The sequence below is a fragment of the Populus nigra genome, chromosome 11 (assembly GCF_951802175.1).
Source record: "Populus nigra chromosome 11, ddPopNigr1.1, whole genome shotgun sequence".
NCBI lineage: Eukaryota > Viridiplantae > Streptophyta > Magnoliopsida > Malpighiales > Salicaceae > Populus > Populus nigra.
The window spans coordinates 6,630,272-6,649,776 of NC_084862.1; the positions used below are offsets into that span (position 1 = coordinate 6,630,272).

A 19,505-nucleotide genomic window follows, 5' to 3' on the forward strand; every position below is an offset into this window, starting at 1 on the left:
CATGGAGAAGCAAAAAACAGAATGTTGTTTCAAGATCAAGTGCAGAAGCAGAATTCAGATCAATGGCACTTGGAATTTGTGAGTTACTATGGATAAAGATTATCCTAGAAGATTTAAGAATCAAATGGGAAGAACCAATGAGATTGTACTGTGACAATAAGTCTGCCATTGGAATAACATACAATCCAGTAAAACATGATAAAACTAAATATATGGAAGTGGACAGACACTTCATCAAAGAAAAAATAGAGAGTGGACTGATTTGCATACCTTATATGCCTATTGAGGAACAACTTGCTGATATACTTACTAAATGTGTGCAGAATCCTTCCTTTAAAGGTATCTTAGACAAGCTGGGAATGAAGAATCTCTTCCATCCAGCTTGAGGGGGAGTGTTGAAGATTCTAAAGAAATCAAGACAGATTTGAATATGATCTAAACCTGATTTATAGGAAATGAATATAAAAAGCCAGATTTTCTTTCCCATAAATCAGGTCCAAATAATAACACCTATTTATGTGTAGTTAATAGCCTTCCTAATATAGATTTGTAGATGTTGTATATAATCAGGAATATATTCTGAAATAAGATTAAGAAGTAAGAATTCAAAAATTCTCCACAATACTTTATATTTTCCTGTATTTGCATTTAGGCCCTTATTTTCCTTTAAGTGTATTATTCTCTTCAATTTAAATCCAACCCTCAACAGTACCAGGTTTATTATAATGTCTTGAATTATTTTGCCCGGAAATTTATATTAAAAAATTTATGAATTTCTGTTTTTATTTAACCATATGCATGAATTTTTTCACTTTTATTTATTTATTATTTTTCCTCGGGGTTTACATTCACCAATATTTAACTGAGAAACACCTCTTATACAACCCTATGTTTTTAAAATCAAACGTTTACATCCTATATTTTTCATTGATCTCCACAACATCTTATCCCTAATCAATCATCACTGTAGTTTCAGTTGTCATGTTGTTTGAGTGGCCACTTTCAAATGGTTAAGTGTGGAGCTATAAAAACCTCAAAATTAAGCAAGAATAGATTTGATTGAAAGGTAAGTACCTCGTCTATCGAGTTCAGGTGGTCTCAGATAACGTTGGTGTTAGAATTGCTTCGGTGAAACCATAAAAGTGACCAACCTAGTCAGCTTTAACTAAGATACCCATTTGTAGAAAACCATCTAACTCTTTCATGTGTTCCTACTTAAATCCCTCAGAGGGTTCCTATCAAGATCTAAAGGCTAAAAACACCTCACATTAGCCTTTAAGTTTCTTACAAAACCACCTAAACCCAAATCTATTGATTATGTGACAAAACCAACTTAGTTTTAGTTTGTTAGAACTTTAACAAACCCATCTATAAGCTCTGAATCCGCCTATAAACGGAGAGGTAATCAGAAGTAGAGAGGCAGAAAAGAAGGGATAAAAAGAGAGCAAAAGAGAGAAAAAGAAATAAACTTTGGCTAAGGTGCAAGAAAATCAATCCACAAGGGACTTTGAATCTTCAGCTTTTAAGTCTGAAGATAAAGGAAAAGGAAGGCAATATCAAAAATCGATTTAGATTTGATGATTTTTAAGCTACGAAGGTATATAAATTCAAACCTTGAAAGTGGAGTTCATGAGGCCTGTTGGATTAATTTATTGTATTCAATACAAAGTTTTGAATGTTTTGACATGTTAATGATTGCCTGTACACATTATACTACATGTTTTGATTAGATGAATACCAAAAGTTGCAACAAAATGGAAGGTATTTTCTATTAATAAAGGGATGGTTCCATGTTCTAGGTTTGTGGTTTAGTTTTTTGGAATGACAAAAGATGAATTTTGAAGGCCAGATTGTTCAAGCATGCCTTTTGTTTTGAGTTGGTAGTTTTTGGGATTGAAAATCAATGTATTATTCGAGTATTGTTTTTGTTTTATTGCTGTTTTTGTCCAAATTATATTCATCATTGATAATGTGGTCTCTGGAAATAGAGAAAGCATGCTTTAAAGGCTCAAAATGGTCATTCTCGGTTTGTTTTAGTTTTCTGGGTTTTGGTTCCTGTAGATTCATCCGATGAATCTTACCTTAGGTATTAATTTTAGAGCTTGTTTTGATTAAATTTTAATTTATGTAAGTTTGTTTGTCATTGTTAGTAAAAAATATAAGAGCTTGATGCATTAATAACATGTTTTACTGAGTTTTAATCTTAGGGTTTTAGTTTTGAACTGAAATCTATTTTGGCAAAATCGTGTTAATTTGATAACCCTTGAAGCAAACGAATCCTCGATTCTTGTTTTATGCATGATTGTGAATAAAACCATGCCCCTCATTATTCGAGATCTGGTCTGGATTGAGACTTGTGTTTATAGAGGTGCTAATGAATGTTCTTTATTTTTTTTGTTTTTTATGTGTATGATCTGTTTTGACCAGAAGATTTTTAGGTTTTTATGTTTATATGAAGTTTGATCTCTTTTAGTTTTGTTTGTCTAGTTTATTTCCTAGTCAACCCGATCGGGTTAATTGTTTCTGGGTTAGCCCAGTCGGGTCATCCCGGGTGAGTAAAAAAATCAAATTAGTCTTTAGGCTTTGTTTGGATTGATTTTAATTGAATATTTAGCTTAATAATGTATTTGGCAAAATCCCTTGAGATTTTTTATAGTTTTTATTTCAAGAAGTCTACAAAATATATAAAATAAAATGTCTTTTTGCATGATGCATATAACCAAGTCTCTCAAAAATAAAAATAAAAGTCATATATTTTTCTTAAAAAATAAAATACATGATATGTTTTATTTTATTTTTAGCATGCATTTTGGATTTAATAATCGATTTATTGAATCCATGAGAATTTAGTCAATATTCCAATAATCACTAAAATTTTAATTCATGAGGATTAATGGTTAATATTCTGGTATAAATGTTGGACCTTCAAGTGAGATTGATATTTAAATATCAGAATTTGATCAGAAAATTTTTAAAATTATTCTAAATATTCACCAATATTAATTGGAAATATTTTTTTCACCACAACACCTAAGTTGTGGAAAAAACATCAGCCTTCCAAGAGAGGTGAACCCTGTCAAGGCACTAATGTGGATCCCTTCCATAATAATTTATTTGGGTACACGAGTCTATAATAAAATTCTAAATGCCCGGTTTATTCACACGAATAAATTTTCATCATAAGCTATAGACAAACCACCGGTTAGGAACCTATCAAAACCTTTAAACTACATTCATACCACACAATGCAGCTTATCTCAGGTAGGGTGCGATGGAGGTGTTAATACATTCCTTAGCCATAAACAATCCCTTACCTTTAAAATCTCTGATAAAATCAGTACACCTAGGTTTTTTAGCGACCTTGAACCAAACAATTAGATGATGACTCCTATGACCTCCCGACGCTGCGTGTCCATGTGCGGCAGATGTAAGAAATCTTAAAAATAAACAAGTCTTAAGAATGTTTTTAGAATGGTCATCAAAATAAATAAAATCAATTTTAAATTGAATAAGATCACAAAAAAAGTTTAATAATATATATTTGTGGTTCAAACTATAAACAAAAAAGAGAGAAAATGTTAAACTAAAAAAATGATGGAAGAGCAAAAAAACATGAATTCTCACATTTTAAAATTTATTTACCTCTTTCTCCCAAAGTTAACAACTAAACTCTTTTTTAGATAAATTTTATAATATTCAAGTTGTAACTACCAACACTTGTAATATTAAGACAGAGATAAACACAAAAAGTAAATAAAAACATGAGAGAGGAATTCTTATCACTTTGTTGTAGAATGAGATGTAATTTTCTCTTTCCTTCTTGTATTTATCTTTCTCCTAATACTATAAATATTTTTTACGAATTAGATTTACTTAGGATTGGACATGTAACAAGGTGATATCTAGGGATGATCATTTTCGGTTCGGTTCAATTTTTACTTATAAAAACAACTAAACCGAAATTTTATAAAATATAAAAAAAAACCAAAACCTATTCCAATTGACTGGTTTTAGTTCGGTTCAGTTATTTTAAATTAAAAACCAAAACCCAACTGATCAGTTTCGTTTCGGTTTGATTATTTTATATTAAAAACTAAAATTGTATTGTTTTTGGGCTTCTTTTTTTTTTACTTTCTAATGTGTTCTTTTCAGTTTGGTTCAATTTTTTCTGGTTCGATTCAGTTTATTTCTTAACTAAACCGTTTCGGTTTGATTTTTTTATTTCTGGCTTATGAAATCGAAACCGAACGAAAATGATTTTTTTTAATATTCTAATCGATTTAATTGGTTTTTTTTTCATGGTTTGTTTTTTTTTGTTTTTTTTCAATTTTCTCGGTTTAATTAGTTTGTCATTTTTATATTAAGTAGCATCATTTATAAGGGTATAATTTATAAATAGTAGTGTATACGGTTTCCACAAACCTCCTTTTGATATTCCATACATCTTTTCTAAAATCAACTTGATGCATGTATGCTCTGTTATACCTACGGTGTACTTGGTTTTGAGAGTCCTAAAATAAAATGTTTAGGTTTTTATGAACTTTCCTAGATCTTGAACAATTATGTCCAAGTCAACCAACTTTACCTCTAGTTCTGTTTTGTAAAAGTGCTTATAAAAATGAGCTTTCATTTCCTTCCAATTATTACTGTAGTCAAGTGGCAGTGTAAATAACCAAAAAACTTTAGTTCTATAAAGTGATTGGCAACACCATCATCACATTGATTAATAATTTTGGTGTTATATTCTCTCATTGACTCATTATCCTCCATAAAGAATCTTTTAAAATCAACAATCATAATTCATTTAGGAATTAAATGGAGTTGATCAACCCATTTTAAACATGGCTAATGGTATACATGCATTATTATATGCCCAACATCTATTCATACATATTGGATTAGTTACATCATATCAAAACATCTCCTTAGTTGCTAGTCAATAATAGGTCTTTAAGGTGTATAAGTATTCATATTACCTTACTAGAATACAATCTATATGGCATTGTATTGCCCAAGTACAAGCTGGGTTATCAGTAAGTAATGCTGTTAGGCTATGCAATTAGACTAGAATTGTTTTATGAACTTATAGAGTATGTGACACTTCATATATGATCATGCTTTAATGTTATAGGGTTGATGTTGTGTTTGCAACATATGCGTGTGATTCCTAGGATATGATTGAGAACTTTAATACACCATTTTAAAGATTAGGCACAAAAGAATAATTTGGCATGATCTTCAAGCAAGTGAACAACTAAACTGAAGCATTTAACCAAGCCAATAACAAGGGTAAAAAGGATAGACAATGATCAATCCCACCACCAAAAAGTCATTTATGTTCTTTACTAGCGGTAAAAAGATTCAAACAATATAGAGTAAGGTAGGATAGTTGTATGTGTGACTTTAATAAAACACTTGATTCATCAAACATTTGTTTTAAGAATATGTAGCAAACCAACAACTTGTGCTTAAAGGATAAGAAAATTAAAGAAAATGACACGATACCATATAGCAAGTTAAACTTTGAAAAAGGGTGATCTATGTTTCTTACCTAAGTGATATCTTTAGAGAGATTAGGAGCACTGTTATATAAATCAAAAGTGAACTAGTTATTAGGTGATATATCAAAAACCAAATGGTATCAAGAAAAATACACTAATTTTATTTAACCTAAGTGGTCACAATATCTCGATATTCCAGGTGATCACATTGTGAGATGACCAAAGTCTCAAAGTTCTATATGGTTACCCTATTAAAATAACCAAATATGTCTCAAAGTTTCAAGTATGATCACCCTATTAATATAATTAAATCTTATTCCATTAGGAGTATATGACTAAGCCATGTCCATCAAGATCATATGATTGAGCCTTACTCAATAAGGTTGGTCCAAACCATGTCCATTAGGTTCACATAATCATGCCTTGTCATATTAGGATAACTAAGTTATATGAAATCAATATAGTGCTAAACTAAACACCAAAGGTGATCACTTTGTCAAGATAATTAACATACAATCACTATATCAAAATGATCAGTCATTATTAATCCTAAGTGATCACCTTGTTAAGATGATCGATACGAGGTCAACATGTCAAGATGACTAGTCTTTAGTAGTCATAAGTGATCACGCTATCAAAATGTTCAACATCTAATAATCAGATAAAAAATTACCATTGTTACAGAGATAGTAAAAAGAAGGCACATACAATCATCATGCCTTAGAAGTAGGCATATCATATTTAGACGACCACCATTTAAGGTCATATATTTTTTTTACAAGTATGCTAAGCCAATTTGAGCATCATTCAAAGTAACATTTTTTTTTATAAGTTTTTCTTCTTACAATAGTCATGTAAATATTACAAAAAAAAGAGTAGTTGTCATCAACAAAAATCTTTTTATATAAAAAAATCAATCTAAAAAAAGAAAAACCCCAAACAACAGGCCTAGGCTACCCAAACACGCTTAGTTAGGCTATACAACCTAGGTCTAATATGAAAAAAATAAAAAAAATAAAAATTCTGAAAAGAGAAATCTAAGAATGATTGACCTACACACCACTATACATGCATCCATACCTTAGTCTTGGCACATATGGAGAGAGGAGGGGGGACATTAGCAAAAAAATCAATCCTCTTTTCTCTTCCTTCATCTAGCCTAAAACTAGTGTAGTGTCATTAATCTTCTATTGTGTCTTATTATCAAACACGAGCCAACCCGTCCAAGATTGTTTGGCTATGAGCTTTTAGACACTGCTAAAGTGACGTCAATTGAATCCTCAAAGATATCCCATGCGCCACGAGCAGCTTTTAGGTGGACTACCTAACATGCCACTTGTGCCTTTTCATTATCGATCCATGTTAGTTTTGTATTTTATGTAATTGAGTTTTTGGTTCTATCAATTTTAGTGGCTGTTTATTCCTCAAACTTTTAATTTCTTTAATTTAAACTTCATTCGGTGATAAGTAATTTTTTGAATTGATGTGCATTTGTGAACATTTCTTTTTGTACAGGTAAAAAATATTATAATACTTGATTTTGGTCTTATTTGTTTTTACAGTTGAAAAATGCTTTTGTAAAATCTGAATTTTTTACTACAAATTAATTTTTTAAAGTATTTTGAAATCGTTTTGATATACTGATATCAAAAATAAATTTTAAAATAAATATTATTTTAATACATTTCTAAATAAATAAAAAATAATTACCATCACAAAAAATATCTTTATCTCTAATGCTTGGAAGCTACTAAAAAAAAAAATCTTTGGTCAACGATGATGCTCCAATAGCCTACTTTTTTGTTTTGTTTTTGGTGTCCACGTGAAATTCAAAATAGACTAGCTTATTCATTCACTAAGAAATGCCATTTTTGCACGTTTAATTTACTTATAATTTGCGTTTTCTCATGATTGCTTAAATTGAACCTATCTAAGTTTGATGGAGTCGAGTCTAGATCTAGTTTCTGAGACCGACACGAATCCGACGAAGAGGCTTTTATTTATAACTAATATTATCTTCTTTCTAGTCCTAAGTTATGGTAATATTATTAAAAAAAATCTTATTGTCCTCCGGTTGGCTGATTGACTGGGCTTTGCAATGGTGATTAAGGATTTCAACAAATTGAGAGAGGAGGAAAATACCGTGATGGATCTAAACGAGGGAAACAAAGAGAAAAGTCAAAAGTCAAGTCTTTCTATATAAACTTGAACCAGGAAAACAAAAACAGAAAGGAAAGGATGTGTGGGATATTTGCGTATTTGAATTACAACGTCAATAGGGAGAGGAGATTTATTCTCCAAATTCTCTTCAACGGACTTAGGCGTCTTGAATATAGAGGATATGATTCCGCCGGGGTTTCCATTGATCACAACCAACCTCTTGTTTTCCGTCAGGAAGGAAACATCGAATCCCTTGTCAAATCTGTCTATCAAGGTAACCAATTCTCCCTCCCTCTCTCTTCTTTTGATTGATCTACGAGAAACCCCGGCATCTTTAATTCTTTTCTTGCTTGATCTAATTTGATCATGGAATGGATTTAGAAAGAGACGTGCAATTTATTTATGATTTTTGCGGAAAACCCAGTTCGGAGGTTGTACCCACCCACCCGTATTGATTCAACTGGGTCGGGTGAAGTCGAGAAAGAAGGAAGTCATATTATGTCTTATTTCTAAAAATGGGTTTAACCAGCTTGCCAACTGCATACGCATGCACATGATGGACCGCTCTACTTTACTAGCGAAAATTCTCAAAGCAACTCATTGTTTTAATCTTTTGCATTTCCAGAGGCTGATGCCATGGGTTTAGATTTGGAAGAATCCTTTTGTGTCCATGCTGGAATAGCACACACCCGCTGGGCTACTCATGGAGAGCCTGCTCCAAGGAATAGCCATCCACAAACATCTGGTGATGGAAATGAATTCCTTGTTGTTCACAATGGCGTCATAACTAATTATCAGGTTTGCTTAAGCCTTCGCTACCAGATATTGTTTCTTTCCTCACCATCACCCACAATGGTGATGTACCTCTCTAGATTATAGTGGAAATGATATCTTTGTAATGATATTGATGTAAATTGAAGTTACATAAACACTTATATTTCCTTTTACGTAGAGATATTTGTAGGAAGCCTCCTCGGTAAGGGTACGAGTTGTTGTTATGTGATCAGGCTGATAAAGCTGTGTCATATTTTCGACTTGCACGTTATGTCCACTTTTCTCTGTTTCTGTTTGCTTACGTAAGAAATACATGTATAATGTTATGCATCTAGCTCTGATAAATTTGATGCCTATGTCAAAAGCTTTCATTTATACACCCTCTTAAATTGGCAGTGGTTTTGTATATTTCAGTCTAGTAATTAACTTTTGTGGTCGGTATCCTTGGTGAGAAACTATAGACTTGTTTCAGATAGTCTAGGATTTATTAGTCTCGTGTTTCATTTACTTTCTCCTAAAGCGTTATTTGCTCAAATGACCAGTCTTAGTCTTCTAGCAGTCTTTCTTCGTAGTATTTGCAAATATGGTCCTATTTTTTAACTTATAATTGATGTTGAGGCTGCTTTGGGACTAGCTTGGAAGAGTGGAAACCCTTTTCTATTACTAACCCACTTTCTTTCAGATGTATATGATTGTTCTGATATGTCTGTTCCTCCCACTAGTTTCTTGTTCTTTTTGTGTTTTTCATGATGGCTTTCCTGTAAATTGTGTCAAAACGTGCAGACAACACGGACAAAGTAACGAGGAGGTCAATTGTTATTGACAAAACTGGTGGTGGTGTTGATTGAGATAATAAGGTAGCGGGTATTCAGTCATTGTGTTAGTCTTAGCATTACTTGTGTGCAATGGATACATTGCTGGAGGCGTAGGCGAGACTGAGTGATAGTTGACTAGTTATGAACCTCACAATTGTTGGCTGATGGTGGTGGAGTATGGTGCCAGGCAAAGAAATAACTGTAGTGTTGCTAGTGATTTTGCAGTGGTATCAATTCCCCCCCTTTACACCCTTTTATTTGGTGACTGGAATGTGAGGTTGGCTGGACAAGATGTAGTTGTATTAGTGTTAACAGTGGCACAGTTGATTGGACTGTTGGTGGTGATGGCAATGGTGACGTGAATTAAATGGAGGAAATCACAAAAGTTCCTACTTTGTGAACTCTCTCTCTCTCTCTCTCTCTCTCTCTCTCACACACCTGAAAACTGCCAATAAATCTTTCTCAAACATTCTGTTATGTTTTTTTTTCCTTTTCATTTCCTGTTGCAAATTATCGCTAGTGCTTAATAAATGATGCTAGCAATTATATTTGAATATTTTGTGGACAGAATCGCTGTTTAGAAACTTAGCTGAGTTCTGCAGTATAAGAACAAGAAAGTTTACTTGTTTGTTTGTAATTCAGTATGTTTAGAATTTTATTATGAATTTTATTTCATATTTAGTTTAAAATACTAGGTTTTCTTGGTGTCTATATAAAGACCATATACTTTGTAGGAGGGAATGATGATGATATATTAAAACTCGGAATTGAGTTTTTTTTCTTCTTTTTATTTGAACTCTCTCCTACAGGGTTTTCTTTCAAATCCTTCAGCCCTTACGATAGGGATTTACCCTCTTCTATAGGGTTTTCTTCTGTTGGGATTTAGCCTTTCTTTAGGGTTTTCTTTTTACTTGCTCTACCTTTCCCTCTCTTATAGGGAATTTGGCTTCTTTTATCTTTGTTCTTACCCTGTCCTACTTCACTGAGTCAAGAGCTCAACAACTACTGGATTTGTCAGGTTGTATCTTGTAGATTGTACAAAAAAAATACCAGTGCTTCCTTATAAAATTTTAGATGAAATTAGCCATTCTAATTACTGCTTTCTGGCTTTCTGTTTTGCTATTCCATCCTTTCCTGTACTTTGAAATTTCATAGCTCATTTCATTTTTTTAACCATATAATGTGCTACATGATTACTTATATGCTTTGAAGTGGGCAGTATTTTTAATACTAGTAAAATTATACTGAATTCTTACTTCACTATTAAAATCTTCAGGTGTTAAAGGAAACACTTATTCGACATGGGTTCACCTTTGAATCTGAAACCGACACAGAAGTAATACCAAAGCTTGCAAAATTTGTCTTTGACAAAGCAAATGAAGGAGAAGGTAGTTTTCATTTTGTGAATATTTATCAAACAAGGCTATTACTTTGTTAATGTAATTTACTTAAAGGAAGTGAGGTACCAGAATCCTTTTCATACAAACTGCCCAGAGGATGTGAAAGTCCGTTAATATAGTTGCTATGACCTATAGTAACCTGAAACAAGATCTCTCTGTTGTAGTGGAGCATAACTGTATAGAATTGTGATTCTTCATAGTTGTGTGAATGGTATTGCCCGCAAGAGCATCGTAGTGATAGCTTGTAATTTCTACTAATTCAAAGGATATAATATCAAAACAGAAGAATGTTTAATCCTTCCACTTAATACAGCATGTCTGAAACAACTATTATTTGTTGCCAACAATTTTCACGGACATGAAAATGATTTTACATTGTAGTTGGTGATGGGGCTATTCTATATTGTTTGTTGTGCTTTATTTATTCATTAAGGCCTATCATCTCCCAAGGCATTGTAGTATTGCTGCATGCCATCCGGAGTACACAACAATTAGATGAAAGTCAAACTTTCTCTGAAAGTTTTTGTAGAATTGATTTGATTGCATCTTGTTACTTATGACAGTGATTTTTAGGAAATTGATTTCATGTTTCTCTGAAAAAGCTTTGCGACATTTATAGTTCTTCAGAAGTGAAATTTAAGGTGACATTAAATTACTCAGTTCCATTTTGTGTTGCAGGTTCTCATACTGTCACATTTAGTGAAGTTGTGCTTGAAGTCATGAGGCATCTTGAAGGAGCCTATGCCCTCATTTTTAAGAGCCTACATTATCCAAATGAGTTAATTGCATGCAAACGTGGAAGTCCATTGCTCCTGGGTGTTAAAGTAAGTTTGTTGAAGAAGTATACAAGCTTCTAACAGCACTAGTTTCTCCCTAGAAATTTGAATCTATAAGTTCTTGGGTACAATTTGTTTTTTACCGGTTCTGGTTAGTACTCTGGAAAATTTGGGTTAAAGCCATGATTTAAAAAAATATGTAACTATTCCATTTGAGAATTGTTTTCTTCATTTTTCTTCCCAATATACATATTGATTGGTTGTCCATAGCCATTCTTTGGGTTGGATAATATGTGAAACATGTGCATTTGGGAGTTAGTTCATGTGCTCTTGCTTTAAGACAACTTATAGGGGCTCAATTCTGGTATCAAAATTTGTTCATGTAATGAAAAACTGAGGATGTACGTAGTCTTGAAGTTGGAATTTGACTAGCCTTTGTTTGATAGATTTTGCATTTAGATAACTGCATTCATGGTTTTCCATTTATTATTTTTTTTTTATCTGACCTTTAGGATTGCTATTCTGCTTCACAAATTTGGCTCATTAGAAATACAAATGGAAAGCTGGAAAATTATGTTTGTTTATTTTGTGAAAACATAAATTTGCGTCCACTATACTTTAAGGTTTCCTATATCCCGTATTGTATATACTCAGGTGATGATGACATAAATTAGATGATATCAAGGACTGTGCTGCAAGATATATGCCTGCATTGCAAGCTGTAATTAAGATTGTTTGCTTGTCTTGCTTCTCATGGTATTGAGCGTAAGAATAGCAAGTTAACACTGTTACAGATTGCTTTTTTTTCCTCTTTATTCTTAATGCAGCCACTAGTCTGTTAGGAAGTGATGCCTGTGCTTTTACTTCAAAGTATTAATAAGCATGAAAAAATAATAACTTATAATTGAAAGCTTATGCTAGCTGATTAGTTGATGGTTTACTCTTCATGATGGATCAGAAAGTCTGGATTATTGGCATTACTATATCTTGTCCCATGTTGGTATCAGCTTCATGCTTCTGTTAATATTAGCTTACGGTTGGGCTTCTATCAGGAATTAAATGAAGAGTTTAACAGCGGACCAACATTTCATGATTCTAAATTCCTCTCAAATAATGACCATCCAAAAGAGCTGTTTCTGTCCAGTGATGCTCATGCTATTGTTGAGCACACAAAAAAGGTCTTGGTGATTGAGGATGGTGAAGTAGTTCATCTTAAGGTACTCCTTTGTCTTTGTTAATTTTAATTCTCTTGTTATGTTATGTTTTCCCGATATTTTCTCTCTTTTTTAGGTCGATATCTTTTGCCCTTCATAATACTGATCTTAAGATATTCTTCTTTGTCTTCTTCTTCTTTTGGGTTAACATATTCTTGCAGATGAATGCTTAATTGACTTTGCAAGATGAAAATCTTATAAGTTCAAGTAATTGATTATGTGCCTGACAAGAGAATTAGTACTTTCAATATCACCTCATTTCTTCGCATTTATACATAAAAAAATTGCTTTACTGTTATGTTGTCAGATTCAATAGCTCCTTTCATAATGATGTTTACCGAAGTTCCCACTTCGGCATTGATTTTATTAGAGATATGATGGCTTATAGAGCTGTTTAACTCAAGTTAATAGTTAACTTGAGACTGTTATGGTTTTCAATACCTATATTAGATCACCTATATATTTTTGGAGCAGGTGTTTCCGATGAAGGAGTATTTATGATGACATTAGCAATGCCATTGATTACTTTTTTCTTACCCCTTACTGTTTGTCTCCTTAACTTTCCCCCCTCTTTCTCCTTCCTCCCTGACTTTGTGGTTATTTTATTGTATTAATGCACCCTTGAAACTGAGAATTAGGGATGGTAGTTGCAAATGGAAATTGTGCATGGAACCCTAGTTCAAATCCCACACCGGAAAGCTGAGTAGAGTTATTGGCCTCTACAGGGAGGATTTAAGATCCATATTCTGTGGAGCTTTTTGATGACAGGCTCCATAGAAATGGGTCAAAGTGGATAAGACCTCATATTTTTTGTGCACACTCTCTGACCTTAGTTTACACAAATTTGGTCAAGTCAGACAAGGCTTTAATATTGATCATAGTCTGGGTCGGGAAGAATAGCAGAGAACAGTTATTTTGTCAAAGATGGTTTTGTTCATCGTGGTAGATGTAAATTTCAGACACTCATTGCCTTTATTATTGCCCATACTTTCATTCTTCATTTAATTATGGTCTGATAACCACTGCTAGCAAAGGAGCCTTGTAAGAATGACAAGATCTTTTTGATCATGTTTTATAGAGCTCATCTTTCATCCATTCAGAAGATTAGATATTGTGGCCTTATGGTTGAGTTTGTGGTATATATGGTACCTGCAATCATGGTCTCCTTTTTATTTCTCTTTTCGTGTTTTTTCCAGCACATCAAAGGATCTCGTTTGGTTTTCATATGATGGGGTTTTTTCTTTATAGCACAGGGTAGTTGTTTTCCCCTCTTGCTGCTGCATGATATTCATCAACAAGGTCAACGTCTATGAAATCTTTTATACCATGATTTATTCATCATTTATCTATTTGAAAAGAATGAAAGACAAGGCCTTTTACACTTTTAGATGTAGGTCATCGAAACTTTGACCAATAACCAATTTAATTTTGTTGCTTTACCCTTTCTCTGCATTAGGCTGTCCTCTTTGAGTTGGAGTGCATTATTTTTATTCTTTCTGCTTTTAGCTCATCCACATAAAAACTTGGTGTACATATATCAAGTGATAGATATATGAGGCCCCAGTTAAGGATATGGGAGATGAAAGAGTCAGCTTCATGCGGTTATAGCTTGTAAAAGATGCTATCAACCTTTCAACCTCTTAATCAATGCATGCCCTTCTGCTTCGTTCATCATTTAATCAGGAAAATTTTAAAGCATTGAAACATCCAGTTGGTAAACAATTCTTTGTTCATTCACCAACACCCTTAAAACTCTGTTACTTCATTAAAGCCCTTTTTAGAACCAAGTTGATTTGAGGCAGAATGCTCCCTGTTTCCTCAAAAAATCAATTCAGCTATTATTCAAATATTCGTTTCTAGAGAAGATATGCTTTGGTGATGCTGCAAATACATAATTTACTGGAATGTACTTGGCAATAATATGCATGTCTCTTTGGAATGTAGAGTCATGACTTGGTACTTTCTTCTTGAAAATTGTCTCTACTTTTTCCTTGAGATACGCAATTACTTACCGTGTAAATAATAGGTCAAAATAACCAATATATGCTGGAAAATTGACTCTTGCATTCATTACAATCTAATTAAGTAGTCCTGTTATAGAGCCAATTTCTTTTTGTAACCTGCAATGTTGATAATTATCCCAGGATGGAAATGTGTCAATCCTGAAGTTTGACAATGACAAGGGAAGACATGGAGGTTCCCTCTCTAGACCTGCATCAGTGCAACGTGCATTATCTGTTCTTGAGATGGAAGTTGAACAAATAAACAAAGGAAACTATGAACATTACATGCAGAAAGAAATCCATGAACAGCCAGAATCTCTAAAAACCACCATGAGGGGGAGGCTTATACGTGGAGGCTCCTGCAAAGCCAAGACTGTTCTTTTAGGTGGACTCAAGGATCACTTTAAAACAATTAGAAGGAGTCGACGTATTGTTTTCATTGGTTGTGGTACAAGCTATAATGCTGCTCTAGCTGCTAGACCCATCCTGGAAGAACTTTCTGGTGAGTCTTGTTTGGCACAGTAAATTTTGCAAAATCATAATTTGTTTGTACTGCTTATTTTTTTCAATTTTCCTGGTTTGCTGCATGTAAAAACATAGGTGTCCCTGTCACTATGGAAATTGCAAGTGATCTGTTGGATCGTCAAGGTCCTATATACAGAGAAGATACAGCAGTCTTTGTGAGCCAGTCTGGTGAAACTGCAGATACATTACAGGCGTTGGAATATGCTTTAGAAAATGGTGCATTGTGTGTAGGCATAACAAACACTGTTGGCAGTGCAATAGCTAGGCGTACACATTGTGGTGTTCATATAAATGCAGGCGCCGAAATAGGCGTGGCAAGCACCAAGGTGATGGCTTTGAATTTATTTGTTTTTGTTCATCTCATTTACTATCAGTGCCTAACCATGTTGTCACTGCTATCAACAGGCATACACAAGTCAGATAGTAGTGATGGCCATGTTAGCCCTAGCAATCGGAGGTGATGCAATTTCTAGTCAAATGAGAAGAGAGGCTATAATAGATGGTCTATTTGACTTGCCAAGTAAGTTTCTGATTTTTATTTTCATTTTTTTTTTCCATATATTGTCATAGTCTACCTTTTTGTGTCCCAAACTATATATTTAAGTCTTGATTTTTTGCAGACAAGGTCAGGGAGGTCCTGAAGCTTGACCAGGAAATGAAGGATCTTGCAAAACTTTTGATTGCGGAGCAGTCTCTTCTTGTGTTTGGGAGAGGATACAACTATGCAACGGCTTTGGAGGGTGCCTTAAAGGTTAAGGAAGTAGCACTTATGCACAGTGAAGGAATGCTTGCTGGTGAAATGAAACATGGTCCTTTGGCATTAGTTGATGAGAATCTTACTATTATTGTCATTGCTACTCGCGATTCCTGCTTTAGGTTTGTTGTTTTATACGTATTGAATGCTTCCCCATCAAATATTTTTCATGTGTTTGATACTGACTCCTTTTAGTGGTCTGACAGCAAGCAACAGTCAGTCATTCAGCAACTTCATGCCCGCAAAGGTCGCTTAATAGTCATGTGTTCAAAAGGTGATGCTGTGTCTGCATGCCCTGGAGGATTTGGTAGAGTAATTGAAGTTCCACAGGTTGAGGATTGTCTTCAACCTGTAATTAATATAGTTCCTTTGCAGGTATTCCTACTACCGTTGGCATTTGTTCATTAATGAAAGTATACATGTGCATGCATGTTCGTGTGTTTGATTAGGAATAATCAGTCCACTTTAATTCGGAATGATCAGTAGCTAAATTCACTGACTTGTCATTTAGTAAACTGTGCAAGGGCATCTCATGTCAAGTAGTATTTATATCCCAGCCATTCAATCTGTGGCTCCAAGGGCGGGTCGTATCACCTTTGCACGTAGATGGGCTGACGGAAACAGCATGATGCCTGTGCTTCTATCCTCGCCATTCGGGCCATGGCTTGCTTAGGTTGATTTATGTGCCAATTGCCAGATACCTTCTTTCAGCGGTCTATCTTAACTCTGAACTTCCTTTAGAAAATCAGTATCATCAAATGATGGTCATGAATGCATGTTTTTGTGATGCATGAAAGTATATATTATGCAAGAACTTAATATTTTCTTTTTTTCCTTTCATTCATAACAATCCATATGCTCTCCTTTACAAATCTGCCAGACCTTGTCTATTTGCATTAAGCATTACCAGATGCGTCAGCAACCTGACTTCCTTTTCTTGGTGCAGTTACTGGCATATCATCTGACTGTTCTAAGGGGTTACAATGTTGACCAGCCACGCAATCTAGCGAAGAGTGTGACGACACAGTAAAGGTAGCGGCTGAAAACCTTCTCATTTGGTCATTGTTCTCTTGTAAAAATGTGATGCTGACAATGGCTGACAAATCAAAGATTCAACTCATCGTAAAACCCCTTTCTGGAATCTCGTGGATGGGAGATGTGTAACAAATGAAAATTACATTTTAAAAGATAATTATCATACTAGCTAGATATTACTAAAATATAGGAGAAATGATCATTTATTAAACAAAATGTCTACCAAGGGCTGTATTGAAACTTGACAGGGCGTGTTTACCTTTTTGTAGGGACATCTCCTTCAAGTCGGGACAAAGGAGGAGAGCTCTCAACATGTTTTGAAGAGAAAAAAAAAGAGAGAAAAAGCAAACAGGACGGCTTGGACATAAAACTTAAAGACATGATTAGAAGAGTGGAAAGAGATTTGATTGATTTGCCTCGTCCCCAATGCTGTCCATCTTTACTCACAATTCCTTTCCAAAGGTCCATCGAACACCTTATTTAGGAAGCATGCTCTAACACACCTATTTCTTCAACATTATCTTATATTGAAATCTAATTTTAATTATGTTGGAACCTTATTTTAATTAGAAAGAATTAGGTGTAAGATTCGAACTTTAAACCATTTCATCAATGAGTGGTAAGCTACTTAAATATAATTTTATATTATTTTTTAACATACAAGTTGAAAAAAATAAATCTTTAAATTTAAACTAATGAAAATAGAGTAAATCTCGGTCAAGGTGTGGTCACCTTGACAAAAAAATGGTTCATACTATGATAGGATCTACCTTCTATGATTTGAAATGAAATGGTTCATACTATAAATATTTTGAGTCTATTATTTGATATTATGGTTAATATGTCATATTATAAGATTCGAACTTTAAACCATTTCTGAATATTATTTTTTAACATACAAGTCGAAAAAAATAAATCTTTAAATTTAAACTAATGAAAATAGAGTAAATCTCGGTCAAGGTGTGGTCACCTTGACAAAAAAATTGTTCATATTATGATAGGATCTACCTTCTATGATTTGAAATGAAATGGTTCATACTATAAATATTTTGAGTCTATTATTTGATATTATGGTTAATATGTTATACTTATAAATGGTTGTATTGAATATAAAATGACCAATAACAATGGTAACATATTAAAAATATTTTATTTATATCATATAGTTAATTTTATTTTACTCTTCATATAGTTAGTTTATCAGTTAACTCCCTAAAACTTTTTTCTTTAAACATATATTTAGAAAATTTTATTTTAAAAAAACCTTACTAAAAAGAGAAGAAAAATCATGAAAAATAAAATTATTATGAATTTTATTCAACTAAAACAATTGCAAAACAAAGTTCAATGAGGTTCTTTAAACTTCGACCTTTAAAATCATTAAATACCCCAACTTCACTAAATTATAATGAATACATATTTTATATATAGTTCATTTCAAAAAAGAAAAAAAAATCAATAATCAACAATTTATTCGGTTTGGTTGCACTAAATCAAGGAAGAAAAAAAAAAAAAAAAGTTAAGAAGAGAGTTTGTGCAAGGACAGCCATAAAAGACTTGGTCGTAGAATGTGAAGATTGTCTCCATTGGTTTTTGATCCACGACAGTAAGAGGAGGCAGTTTGTTTTTTTATTTTAAAAGAAATTAAAAAATAATAATTTTTTAAATATTTTTTTTTGTTTTAAATTAATTTTTATGGTGTTTTTGGATCATTTTGATATTTAATATTAAAAATAATTTTTTTAAAATAAAAAAAATATTATTTTAATATATTTTCAAATAAAAATATTTTAAAAATCAATTATATGTTAAATATCTATTGAGAAAGTTAAGTTAAAACGGAGCGCAAAAAAAATGGAGGAGACAGAAGGAAGATCACATAAAATTCATGTAAATTTGATTTTAATATTAATTTAATTTTTTTTTCTAAATCATAAAATTAACAATTAGCATGTTCAAGTTTTTTTTTCTAGAATAAAAAATGAACTATAATTTTTTTACTGGATCAATTAAAAGTAAATTTGGCTTTGTTTTTTCTAATATTTTATGATTTTATTAATTAAATATTGTAAAACTATTGTACTGAACTTTAGCTTATATTTCTTTTCTTTTGATCAAAATTCATTTATTATATTATTGGTACTCCGTTTTCAAGTGAATTTTCTTACAAGTAAGATTTTATCTGTAATCTTTAAAATGAATAATTGGAATTTTTTTAGAGTTAATTGAAAAATCAGAAAAAGTGTTTGGCATTAAGTTTCAACATGCTTTCATTAAAATTTATTTTTTTGTTTTAAATTAATTTTTGTAGTGTTTTTGGATTATTTTAATGTGATAATGTCAAAAATAAATTTTAAAAAATAAAAATTTTAAAGAATTTCCAAGTAAAAAACACTTTAAAAACAATCGCTATTACATTCTTAAACACCCCGTGACACATTTGTTAGTTTTGCTAATGGATATAGACATAAAGGGCTTATTGATAAATGAGTGAAACATCGAGGGCTAATTGATAGAGAATAAAATTCTGAAAAGAAATTGATATGCT

At 32.6% G+C, this 19,505-nt stretch overlaps 1 protein-coding gene across 1 annotated transcript; it reads left to right on the forward strand.

Moving 5' to 3' along the window:
- The first annotated feature begins 7,425 nt into the window (after positions 1-7,425).
- Positions 7,426-17,504, forward strand: LOC133668471 (glutamine--fructose-6-phosphate aminotransferase [isomerizing] 1). The gene is made up of 12 exons (XM_062088340.1): positions 7,426-7,935; positions 8,287-8,459; positions 10,527-10,638; positions 11,329-11,474; positions 12,479-12,643; positions 14,785-15,145; positions 15,244-15,494; positions 15,574-15,688; positions 15,789-16,044; positions 16,129-16,297; positions 16,869-16,954; positions 17,227-17,504. Exons 1-11 carry the CDS (start codon positions 7,740-7,742, stop codon positions 16,950-16,952), a joined length of 2,028 nt encoding a protein of 675 aa, XP_061944324.1. The 5' UTR covers positions 7,426-7,739; the 3' UTR covers positions 16,953-16,954; positions 17,227-17,504.
- The last annotated feature ends 2,001 nt before the right edge of the window (positions 17,505-19,505 follow it).